Consider the following 12,927-nt stretch of genomic DNA (forward strand, 5'->3'; position numbering starts at 1 on the left):
CCCACTATTTCTCATCTGCTCTGATTTCCCGATCTCCACAGCACTCCCTCCTTTCAACCTATATTGCTTAGGGTTTTCATTGGTTTTGTTTTTCAGTCATTGGTGGTTAGGATGAAAGGTGTTCTAGAGCAGGAATGTACTTTCTTGGTATGTATATGTCCCCATTGTTGATTGCAGTTCTTGTCAGCTGGCACTCAGTAAATACTGAATTGACCAAATAAATATCTGTAAATAGATTTTTAAATCATTATGAGTGACAAGAGAGAAATAGAAGAGTGATATTGGGGTGGAGGGCTACTTTAAAACTGAGAGATACAGGGAGACCTCCATGACGAGGGAATGGTTGACATGAGGAGTCCATCACCCCAGACCACTTGTCTACAGTTTGGGTATGAATGACTCAACACAGTATCCTTCACAGCACCTTGCAAAGTGCCTCCTTCAGCTGTTCTAGGAGACATTTGTAGCGTGGATGTTACCTGGAGGCTACTAAATGCTCCCATTGTTAGGACTGCTGGTTGTTGATCTACTCGCGCCCTGTCTCTGCCCCCCAAAAACTAGCATGTGACTCCATGGGGAGCTACAGTCCCAGGGTGACAGTCATTGTTTGGGATTAGGATATGTGTGTGCTCCTAGTTCCATGCAAACAAGAGAGATTCTACAAGGAATGGAAGGAAGAGCTGACCGGAGCTGACATCTCTTAAGAGGGTGATTACCCCCAAGTGACACAGGCTGAACACGAAGCAGACTGATTACAGAATTCCAGGGTCATGACCCATTGAACGCATTCCTGGCCAGAGAGGATTTGGGAGTTGGTGAGTTTTTCCACCTACAGAGAACTAAAGATACCTTTCCTGGGTTTTGAGGAGAGAGTTCCAGAATAACATTGCTTTCAACAAAGTTCTGGGGCAAATTGCTCCACGGCCTGAACCAAAAATATTCAAGCTCCTTGGGTTCCTACGGTGTTTGATGTTTGTTCTTCCCTAGGCAAGGTACTCCCAAGTTTGTCTTCCCAGGTCCTCTGCCTCCCCCAGGCAAAATAACTGAGCCAGTGCTCGTGACCTGGGAGTGGCGACAATGGCCCACGTCTGACACCCCCATTTTGGGAGCTGAAGGATCAGTGGGGTGGATGTAAAGTCGCTTCAAGTCTTTTCAGCTGCTCTCTCCTAGTATGGAAATACTTCCTCTCAGCTGGGGTGAAAATGATAGCGTACCAGTATTCTGTAATCAATCTGCTTCATGTTCAGCCTGTGTCACTTGTGGGAAATCACCCTCTTAAGGGAAGTCAGCTCCAGTCAGCTCTTCCTTCCATTCCTTGAAGAATCTCTCTTGTTCTCATGGAACCAGCATGATGCCCAAGGTGGGTCTCCAACCCAGAGGTGCTGACTGGGTGGAGAGAGAGACCTCTGGGACGACACTGGCCAGGAATTTAACCTTAGCAACAACTAGCTGGGAGCAGGATGAACAACGCAGACCGTCTGCCCCTCCTGGGAAGGTAACTCTCCCACTGGGAGTTGGGAGTGAGGGACCCCTGTGCTCTCATCTGCACCACCGCACACTGGATTTTCTCTCGCTGATGGGAATGTTGAAGGAGAATGAAAGTCTTTCAGTTCAAATACCAAAGATTTCCGGTGTTTTTACAGAATTATAAATCATCTTGAATAAATGTTCATTTGTCGTATATCCTTAGGAACATTTCCACAGACATTAAATTTTGTTTGTTTTGTTTGCTTGTTTCATGACCTTCTTCACCAGTTTCACTAGGGAATGAGTCCACATAACTACTCATCTTGTCAAGCTAGATGTCCCTCCTTGCTCTTTTTACATTTTTTGATTTTTAAACAATTTTAGATTTAGTCTAAGGTGGCAAATATTGAGTTCCCATGGAACTTCCACACACTTTCACCTCATGTTACTATTTCACAGATATGTGGTACATTCGTCAAAGCAAAGAAATCAACATTGATACAATACTGTTTACCTTACAAACGATTTGGATTTTACTAAATTTTTCCCCCACTATCGTCCTCGTGTTGCAGGATCCCATTCCAGGCCAACAAGTTGCATTTAATCATTTTATCTGTTTAGTTTCCTCTCATCTCTAACAGTTGTTCTGTTATCCTTGTTTTTCATGATCCAAACACTTTTGATGAGGATTTATCAGGTATCTTATACAATGTTCCTCAATTTGCATTTATCTTATCTTTTTCTTTTCTTTTTTTGTGTGATGAGTGAAGTTGGGGTTTTGGGAAAGGACATCCCAGAACAGTTTTGTTGCTGTGTACTCGTACATGGTGTGAACATGACAGTACTAAGGATGTTAGCCTCCATCAGGCGGTTAGGGTGGTGTCTGCCGGTTTCCTCTGCTGTCGAGTTACCATTTTTCTCTTTGCATACTCAGTCACCAATCCAGCCGACTCGGGGGAGTCAAGCTCCATCACCTGAAATAAAGTGTCTGCGTATCACTTGGAATTCTGTGGGAAGATTTCTTTTCTCTCCCTGTACTCATTTACACGAGAGCACTACTAATTCTTTTTTTTTTAAGTGAATAAATACACGTACTTACAAGAAATATGCGTGTTGTGATTCCCATTCATACACCCGGGGGGAAAAGAAAGCGAGGCCTGCTCCCTCGTGATGTGTTAGTAACCGCGACAGGGCAGCAGGGTCAGACGCGCACCGTCTCCGCTTCTGCAGGTGCGCGTGCGCTCGATTCGTTGGAAGCTGCATTTCATTCTCTCACCTTTGCCTGAGAGGAGTGGGGGGGGGCGACCCCCAAAGAAGTAACCGACGGTGACCTCTAAGACATCTGAGATACGGTCTTGCAGGGTTGTTGGAACCGCTAACGTGACTGTCGGTTTCTCGTCTGCCCCTCCTCAGCGCCGGGCTGGCTCCGGCTTCGCCCCGGTCCGTTCCCGTCTCCACCTACCCTCGCCCTCGCGGAGACTCGAGGCGGCGGCGGTGGCCGACCACCCCCGAACCCCGCGTCCGCCGGCGCTCACACGCAGGGCGAGCTGCCGCGCGGGACAGACTCTCCACAGCGCCGGGCTCCAGCCTGGGCTCGCGGGCGGCCTCCCCAGCTCCGCGCTCGCACGCCGCTCCTCCGGCTCCCGGGCCCGACCCGCGCGTCAAGGCGCCGCAGCGCGTGGCGCCGGCGCACGGGAGGCCCCAGACGGGCCGCGTCGGAGGCGGCTTCCGGCGTCCTGGCCCCGGCGGTGCCGTCACGGCTCGAGCGTCCGTCTTCCGTCCGGGGGCATCTCCGGGAGGTGAGGCGCACGGGGAAGTCACCAGCCGACCCACGGGCCTGGTGACCACGCGTCCTGACCGCGGGCGGAGGTCCCCGCCGCCGAGCCTCGCCTTCCCCGGGCGGGACAGGGACGGCCGCGCCCCCGCCCCTAGATCCCACTCTGAGTAGCGGGTCTGAGGCGACTCTTCCGGAGAAGACACGCTCGGAAACGGCCCCACCGCGACTGTCCGCAAAGGAAAAAACCACATTACCCAGAAGGCTGTGCTCCGCGGGTCGCGCGGGCGCTGGGCCAATGACTGCCCAGCACAGGGGCATTTCCCGCGGCCGGCTCCGGCGGGGCGGGGCTCCCGGGCCCATGAGGGTACGTCATCCGCCTGCGCCGGGCTGGTCTTCCCGGGCGGTGGGGCTTGGAACAGGGGCTTGGTAAGGCAGGGCACCTTTCCGAGGCCGGAGCGGAGACGGTGGTGTGGACCGTAGGTCCCTCCTCGTGCCTTTGTATGAGCCTGACACCCGTCCCTCGTCCTCCGTAACGGGGTGTCACGGGAGCGCCTGCGGGGCGCGGGGCGCTCTCTCCGCAGCCCTGGCGCGACGCTGAGGGCCTGGGGCGCGTTTCACACTGGGGAAACTGAGGCTCGGAGTGCGACAGTCAGCCGAGCTCACCCCGCTCTGGGCAGCGAGCAGGTGGCAGCCCCTCGGCCGCTGCCCCCCGGGCCCTGCTCTGTGCACAGGGTCCCATGATGGCGGCGGCGTGGACGGACCCCGTGTGGGTGAGTGGACGATGCTCTTAGCACTGCTGCCCTCTGCTGCGGCGGCTCTGGGCGCCTGCAGGCCAAGGATGCCCTTCGGTTTCATTTTCTCCTTGTCGTTTGTTGACAGCAAGTGGCTGGCGTGTCCCTTGATCCGTAGTCCTGCATCTGTGGCGGATCTCGGGCGGTGCTCAGTCTGGGCACGAAGGAGGAGAAGTGCTGGCTTCCAAGGCCTCCCTCGCTTACTAATCCCGCCCGCTGCCATGACCTGCAGGGGCCTACCCGTGCCCCCGCCGACCTCCTCTGGCCTTTTGGGCCGTACCAGCCTGACCATGCTAGGTTCTCCTTCACCCCCAGCCTTTGTCCCTGCACTGGCCTTTGCCTGGGATACTCCCCCTGTGACGTTTCAGGGCCTCCCTCTCACATCCTCTGGCCTCTGCTCAGATGTCACTGGCTTGGAGAGAACGTTCGTAGCAGTTCAGGTGAAAATGGCCCCTTCCCTGCTTGCCCATCATCCGGCATTGTTGTGTAGGGAGCCTGGCAAAATTAAACAAGTGTGGTGGTTGAATTTGTCTGGGATGTGGTGGGAGCAAAGCGAGAGCAGTAACAGGAGAAGCGCGATAGCTGACCTCCACTCGTTCTTGCTGTGGGCTGACAGGCATATCACCTCACTTAATCCTCGGCTTCTCTGAGTTGAGTTGTGTTGTTATCTCTGTTTTGCCCAAGAACACCTCGAGGCTCAGAGGTTTAGTGCCCCAACTCACTGCAGCTCTTAAGTAGCAGAAACAACCAGTGTGTTGACCACCCCAGCCTGCATTTTTACTCTTTTCTCTACAAAAAGCAGACAGGGATACCTGGAGGTGACACCTGAAGTCAACTTTGTAAGCCAAGCAGGCTTCCGTACAGGCCTTGGGCATGACGTGGGGATATGGCATTTTAGCAAGTGGAAATGTGTGGACAAAAAGGGTAGATTGGTTGTTTAAGGCGTCCCCAGAGCGCCGGTGTGATTTCCATGGCCCCTCTGTCCCCGTCTGCTGAGATATAACCCTGGGAGGGCCAGACTGTGGGTCGTGTGCTGGATGTTCCATCATACTCTCACCCGTGACAGACACTGTGACAGATCAAAGGCTATTCTCATGGCCAAAGCCCGCATTGTCCTCAGTAACTTCTATTTTCTGGGCCTGAAGTATTCTCTCCTCGGCAATATGTGCTGTTGAGACTCAGGTGGTTGGGGTGGGGGTTTAAGTTCCTTCATAGTCGCCAAAGCCAGGGGGTGAGGGGAAGACTCATGTAGGAAAAAGGAACTTTTTCCTTTTTGTGTATTCTCCTTGGTAGAATGTGTATTCTCCTTGGTAGTCTCTGAGGAGCAGAAGGCAGTGGGACCCGATCCAGGCCCTACCACTTCCCAAGCAGGTACCACCACCTCAGGTGATCGTCCTGTGAGGTGGGTGACGATGAGCTGCTCCTCTGCCCATGTCCACAGAATTATCAATGATGGCTAAAACGAATGTGGCTGGGAAATTTATTTGAAATTCCTCACATCTTCATTGACTCCTTTACTAATGAAGGAGTGTCAGGATTATGCCATTAGACCCTAGACCAGAGGGACCAGAGGGACCTCAGTTCAGAGCCTGCCTCTCATACCACATGTGAACTGTGGATGAACTACTGAAGCCCCCGGACCTCAGGGCCCTGACTGGCAGGAACGTGGTAATGATACTGAGTTCACAGGCTGTGCCTAGTCACCCCAGTGTTTCTTTTACAAAGATTTTTTCTTTAATTCTCATACTCTTACTGCTGGGTGAGAATTACTGTATTGATCCAGAAACTGAGGCTCAGAGAAATGACGTGAGGCTCCTAAGTTCACATGCAGGCAAGTGTTGATTCTAAGACGTGGGATTCAAACCTCAGGATTATGGCTTCAGAGCTGGGGACGTTCACATTAGCAGGACAGGAAGTGCATCGGCACGAGTCAGGCGCGCAGTGAAGATCGGTGAGTCTGGGCTGCTCTTGCTGTAATTGTTATTGGTGCTGTTTTTGTTATCTTTGTTACTTTCTCCCATCCCCGTGGTGTCTTAAAGCCCTTACCACTCTGTGCCTCACAGTCCACACGGGAAGGTCCCAACCTCACGCAGGAGGCCCTGTCTCTCATGCTGCTGTAATCAGGCGAAACAGCATCTCTGCCTCCTTGAGTCCCGCACAGAGCTCAGCCCTCAGGGGGTATTTGGTCACTCTGCTCCCTTTCCATCGAGAGAAATGGGCTGTGATTCCCATCAGCAGCCCCAAGACCAACACACTGCCTCTGTTTGACTTTTCAGATGCCTGTGACCTTCGATGATGTGGCCGTGACTTTTACCCGGGAGGAATGGGGGCAGCTAGACCTGGCCCAGAGGACCCTGTACCAGGAAGTGATGCTGGAGACGTGTGGGCTCCTGGTCTCTCTGGGTAAGGTCTCCCTAACTCTGTGGTGTAGGAGACCTGTCACCTCCTTCACTCTGCTCTCTGGCTCCAGGCCCGGCTGCTTGAGAAGGTCTCTGTAGCCTTCCCGTCCTCTCCATTTCAGTCATTTTCTAGACTCCTGTCTTCCTGCCTGCTCTCCTGTGTCTCAGGGAGGGTTAAGCAAGAAACATAGTTTATTTTTGGTCACAGCCAAAGGAGAAGGGTGTGTTGGGAGGAAGTGGGGTCGTCTCACAAAGCCTAAAGGCAGGAGTTCCATCTGGGCCCCTTGAGGGACTGATACAGGAACTTAGAGAAACACAATTAATCCCTGCTTTGGGGGCTTTTGTCCTGGCTTCTGTCTGTGGGTCTGCTTGTGTCTTTGTCTTTTTACAGTGACTTTTTTCTGCCACGGCTATTTCGCAGCAGGAAGTGGCTGCCCAGTCCTTGCCGTGTGAGGCCCCTTGTTCCTGTCTCTACTCCTTTTTATATGCCAATACTGTTTCTTTTCACTCCCTTAATTCTCCCAACACGCCATCCTTGGCAAATAAGGAAAATAGGGCCACTGCAGCAAGTCCCCCATAAAGCTTCATCTCTTCACTTTAACAGACACATCTTCATTGTGAAAAGCTCTCCTCTGCGTTTTTTGGTGGTTTCTTTTGTGAAATGTTGGCCAGAATAGATGATATTTTATATTTATGCATGTGTCTCTCTTTGACTAAATTACTGTGTGCAGATTTTTTGTTCTTGGTGGCTCATGAAATGGCGTCTAGCATCACGAAGTCTGCCTCTCCCCCTGACCCCCCTTTCTTGAGGATTGACTCCTCCTGCTCACATCCCCCTCCCCCTCTCACTGCTTTAGCCTTCTTGGACTCAGGTTGCTGGCTCCACAGGAGTGTTAAGTGTTTCCTTTTTGCTCTATTGCGTAGAAGACCAGGGTCTTTTGTTTGTCCATATAAACTTGAGAATCAGTTTGTTAGTATCCACAAAATGACTTGCTGGCGTTTTGACTGGCATTGCATTAACTCTACGGATCAAATTTGGAGGAACTGACACCTTGACAACATTTGAGTCTTCCTATCCATGAACATGAAATATCATTCCATTTATTCTTTGATTTTGTTAACTGGAGTTTTGTAGCTTTCCTCATATAGATCCCATATATATTTTGTTAAATTTATACCTAAGTATTTAATTTGGGGAGTACTAATGTAAGTGGTATTTAATTTAATTTAATTTTATTTTATTTATTTATTTTTTTAATTTGACAGAGAGAGAGAGATCACAAGTAGGCAGGGAGGCAGGCAGAGAGAGGAGGAAGCAGGCTCTCCGCGGAGCAGAGAGCCCGATGCGGGGCTCGATCCCAGGACCCTGGGATCATGACCTGAGCCGAAGGCAGAGGCTTCAACCCACTGAGCCACCCAGGCGCCCCTAATTTAATTTATTTTTTTAAGATTTTATTTATCTGACACAGAGAGAGAGACAGTGAGAGAAGGAGGACATGCAGGGGGAGTGGAAGGAGGAGAAGCAGGCTTCCTGCTGAGCGGGAAGAGGGAGAAGCAGGCTCCCAGCTGAGCACTGAGCTCCATGCGGGGCTCAGTCCCAGGACCCTGGGATCATGACCTGAGCTGAAGGCAGATGCTTAACCATTTGAGCCATCCAGGCACCCCCTCTGTTCTATTTCTGATATTAGTCATTTCTGTCTTTTCTTATTTTTTCTTTGTTAGTCTGGCTAGAAGGTTATCAATTTTATTGATCTTTTTAGAGAGCCAAATTTTGGTTTTGTTGATTTTTTTCTATTTTCTGTTTTCAATTTCATTGATTCCTGCTCTAATTCTTATTACTTTTGTAGTGTTTATTTTGCATTTAATTTACTCTTCTAGTTGCTAAGGTGGAAATTTATATAACTAACTTCAGATCTTTCTTTTAAAAAAATATGTATCCTGGGGCACCTGGGTGGCTCAGTGGGTTAAAGCCTCTGCCTTCGGCCCAGGTCATGATCCCAGAGTCCTGGGATCGAGCCCCACATCAGGCTCTCTGCTCAGCAGGGAGCAGAGAGCAAAAAATATGTATCCTATTATAAATTTCCTGCGAAGCATTGCTTTGCTCTATCCCACAAATTTCGCTAGGTTTTATTTTTGGTTTTTTAGTTAGTTTGTTTAAAGATTATTTATTTATTCATTTTTAGTAACCTCTACACCCAGCATGGGACTCAAACTCATGACCCCAGGATTAAAAGTCACATGCTCTTCCAACTGAGCTAGACAGGTGCCCTATATTTTTGTTTTCATTTAATTCAAATATTTTTTACTTTCTTGAGATTGCTTCTTAGACCCGTATGTTATTTAAAAGTGTGTTGTTTAATCTTTACCTATTTGGTGATTTTCCAATTATATTTCTGTTATTAATTTCTAGTTAATTATTCTGTGGTCTGAGGGCAGACATTTTATGGTTTCTATTCTTTTTTTTTCCTTTCTCTCAATCATTAATGTTTAATTTCAAATCATGGGTTCGCTCATTTTATTTAAGCTTTGTTTTTTGCCTCCTGATTTTTTCCCTTTTTTTTAATGATTTCTGTTCTTTTTAAAATTTATTAAAGTGTGTTTTTATGGCCCAGAATATAATCTATCATGGGAATGTTCCATGTGAGTTTGAGAAGAATGTGTATCTGTTTTTGGATGTAGTCTGCAGATGTCAGTTATAGCCGGTTAATTGATGGTATTGTTGAGTTCACCTATGTCATTACTAGCTTTCTGCCTTTCGGATCTGTACATTGCTCCTAGAGGAATAGTGTGATCTCCAACTTTGATGGTGGATTCATCTATTTCTTCTTGTCATTCTATCAGTTTTTGCCTCGTGTAGTTTGACACTGTGTTGCCAGACACATATGGATTAAGGATTTTTCTGTCTTCTTTGCAAATTAACCTATTTATCATTATGTAATACCTTCTTTATCCCTGGTAACTTTCCTTGCTTTGAAGTCTTTTCTGTCTGAAATTAACATAGATACGCTTGCTTTCTTTTGATAGTATTAGCATATTTTATTAACATATTAGTGTATTTTTCTACATTCATTTATTTTCAACACGTTTGTGTCTTTATATTTACAGTGGGTTTCTTATAGACAATCTATAGTTGGGTTTTGTTTTGTTTTTGTCTTTGTTTTTAAGATTTATTCATTTATTGGGGTGGCTGGGTGGCTCAGTTGTTAAGCGTCTGCCTTCAGCTCAGGTCTTGATCCCAGGGTCCTGAGATCAAGCCCCTCATTGGGTTCCCTGCTCTTTGGGAAGTCTCCTTCTCCCACTCCCACTCCCCCCGTTTCTGTTCCCTCTCTGTTGTCTCTCTCTCTGTCAGATAAATAAAATCTTTTAAAAAAAGAGAAAGATGTATTCATTTATTTTAGAGAGAGGGAAAGCACGAGTGGGAGGGGCAGAGGGAGAGGGAGAGAGAACTCCAAGCAGAGTCTGCACTGAGCGCGTGGAACCTGACACGGGGCTCAGTCACGACCCTGAGATCACGACCTGAGCTGAAACCAACAGTCAGACACTTAACTGTGCCACCCAGGCACTCCTGGTCTTGTTTTTTGATCTACTCTGACAATCTGTGTCTTATAATGGAGCATTTAGAGAAACATTGATGTTCTAAGTGATGTTGATGTAATGGGATTAATATTTACCATGTTTGTCACTGTTTCCTTGTTCCTGTTTTTGTCTTCCAGTCTTCCTGCCTGGAATAAACCCTTCTCTTTACTCAGAGTACCCAGCCACTCTGCCTACCTCAGACTGTCAATAATCAGGGATGCCATTTGTGAAACGGTGGAAACCAGGGTTTTTTAACCTACCAGGTGGGGTGCCATCACTTGGGAAGTGTTTACAATCTGATGGCTAGGCTTCACCCCAGAGGTTTTGTGTAAATTAGTCCATGGTGACATGCAGGCTCACCGGGTATGGCTGAGGCACAGGGAGGCCGAGGCCCCTGACTGGGTTAATTAGGAAGCGCCTTCAGAAGATAGGTCCAAACAGTGCTGGGATTCTACAGGCTGGAGATCAAAGGGATTCGGTGCTGTCGCTGGAGCCAACACTGATGTCTGCAGTCTTTGGGGCCCCATAATGATGTTTTATGCATTGGTTTCCAGGTCATATTTTGTTTGGATGGATGCGAGCAGCTTCATTCTGAGGCCTTCTCCGAATTCTGAAGTCCCCGTCTAGATTGAGGGTTTCTTTCCTCTCACCACAATTTCCACAACCTTTCTCTGTCTCTTTGAACAGGCTGTCCTTTGCCCAAACCAGAGCTGATCTTTGCCTTGGATCACAGCCCAGAGTTACATCCATTGAAGAGAGGCCTCTCCCCTAACTTCTGCCCAGGTGGGTGCCATCAGCGGGCCTGGTCAGGGTCACAGCACCTTGCAGACAGCACAGTGCTTACTGCCTCTGGAATTGTGGAAGTTTTATTGTTGTGGCCTCTCTAGAGGCTTAGGATCCATGAGCCTTTTAACCTGTGGTCCTCCTGCCCACCCTGTGCAGCCCTATCACAATCCCCAGCGCTCCTGTGGAGGTGTGGGGCCTGCTAGGTTATAAGTTCGGGCTCTCAGCCCTAGCTGCTTGGGACCCACAGCAGCCTTGTGGCCCTGGGGAGGGGGCATGGTCTCACTGTGCCTTTATACATAAGCTCAGCCAGTGTAAATAGAGCCACTCTAACAGGCATATTCCAGAATCTTGGTGGCTCAGCACATGAAAGTCCTTTTCTCACCCAGCGACCGTGGAGTCAGCGTGGAGCTGTGCGCCACGCAGTTATTCAGGGATTCTGGTACCTGCTGCCATCACGAGACTTGCACGTTGTTCTGGCATCTTCCAGCTGGCAGAGGGGAAACGGGAGAAGAAAGGAAGGTGTCATACCCACGTCCAGTCACACTGTTTCTCCTCCCGTTCCACCAACAAGACATCTGGCCCCACTTAAGCACCTGGGGCTGGAAAATGAGGCTGAGCTGTGTGTCCAAGGAGAGAACAGATGGTTCGGTGGGTGTAGTCTGCTGCACTCGGTCTGTTCCTGAGTCAGCGGGTTGTCCGAGGACGCACCAGATCGTGCGTGAAACTGGCTCACGCTGGCCCTGACCCACGGTGAGCGAATGGCTCAGGAAGAGTGAGCTGTTAGTGTTATTCACGTCATAATATTAACCCTCATGAGTAACGATAGTACCTCAGACTTCCTTCTGCATCACCAGGAAGCAAGCTCTACCCTGCACTCCAGCCTTTCTCGCCTTCTCCATCCACCCGTCCTCCCGGTGCCGGTCAGACACTCACACACTCCCTTGCTCCAAGTCCTCGCACCCCTCCTGTCTGCCTAACCTTCCAGCTAACGTTCGGCTTCCGTTCCGCAGACCTGGGTTGCTGAGGCCCTGGGGACGTCTGGTGTGGTGACTGGCGCCTCTGCAGAGCCAGACACTCTCGCCTCTGGTGGTCCTAAGTGTGTGTCTGTTCGGCCCCTTGGAGGGTGTTCCGAGCCTTCCCCCTCGTCACCAGTCTCACATCTGTGAGTGTGGAAAAGACAGTTCATGCCCAACATGCCTAAGAGGGAGCTCGGGATTCTGCTGCTCCTCCCACCTCCCATGCATGTCAGAAGGCCGGCTGCGACTTCAGATAACTCGTCAGCACCTCACCACCACCAGCCACTGCGGTCACACATCTCGTCCATTTCCCATGAATGGCTCCCCTCCCCCTCTCCTCCCCGAGACCCATCCCGACACTCCTGCGTCCAGGTTTTCAACTTTTGCCTGGGTGAGAGCTGGTCTCCCCGCATCTGTTGTGTGCCTCTGATCCGCCCCGTCTTCCCCACTGGATCCCCCAGGCACGGATGGCTTGTTCCAGACCTTCACCACACCCCTCAGCCACTGATGTCTTCGTATATTTTCATGTCAAAAATAGTCTGTGTTCTTGTGTTGCTTGATCGCCAACCATTACACACTGATCTGAATCTCTCCTGTGTGTGGCTTCCCTTCCCACCCCCCAGAGGAGGCCTTGCCCCCGACCACGGCAAATGACCGCACTAGAGGCCAGATCACACCTTGTCAGGGAATTGGCTTCTTCGCTCCTTTTCTGCCTCTTCTGTAACTTTACCCATTCTCTGCTCAATAGAAAAATATGCTTGGTTGTGCACAGTAGAGGAAAGTAAATGAAAAAGGCCTATAACTCTCCAGTGTCTTCGCACTGGTATCAGCTCTGTTTCCCTGTATAACCCATCTTCTTGGAAAAGTTGTCTCACTCTTTTTTTTTTTTTAATTTTTTTTATTTTTATTTTTTTTAAAGATTTTATTTATTTATTTGACAGAGAGAGAGATCACAAGTAGGCTGAGAGGCAGGCAGAGAGAGAGAGGAGGAAGCAGGCTCCCCGCCAAGCAGAGATCCTGTTGCGGGGCTTGATCCCAGAACCCCAGGATCACAACCTGAGCGGAAGGCAGAGGCTTAACCCACTGAGCCACCCAGGTGCCCTCTTTTTTTTTTT

The 12,927-nt window shown here is 49.6% G+C and overlaps 1 protein-coding gene across 1 annotated transcript; it reads left to right on the forward strand.

Moving 5' to 3' along the window:
• The first annotated feature begins 3,587 nt into the window (after window positions 1–3,587).
• Window positions 3,588–12,538, forward strand: LOC308358325 (zinc finger protein 805-like). The gene is made up of 4 exons (XM_080828512.1): window positions 3,588–4,014; window positions 6,312–6,438; window positions 10,698–10,793; window positions 11,807–12,538. Exons 1-4 carry the CDS (start codon window positions 3,982–3,984, stop codon window positions 11,818–11,820), a joined length of 270 nt encoding a protein of 89 aa, XP_080684638.1. The 5' UTR covers window positions 3,588–3,981; the 3' UTR covers window positions 11,821–12,538.
• The last annotated feature ends 389 nt before the right edge of the window (window positions 12,539–12,927 follow it).

Source organism: Martes martes (genome assembly GCF_963455335.1).
Source record: "Martes martes genome assembly, chromosome: 17".
Classification (NCBI taxonomy): domain Eukaryota; kingdom Metazoa; phylum Chordata; class Mammalia; order Carnivora; family Mustelidae; genus Martes; species Martes martes.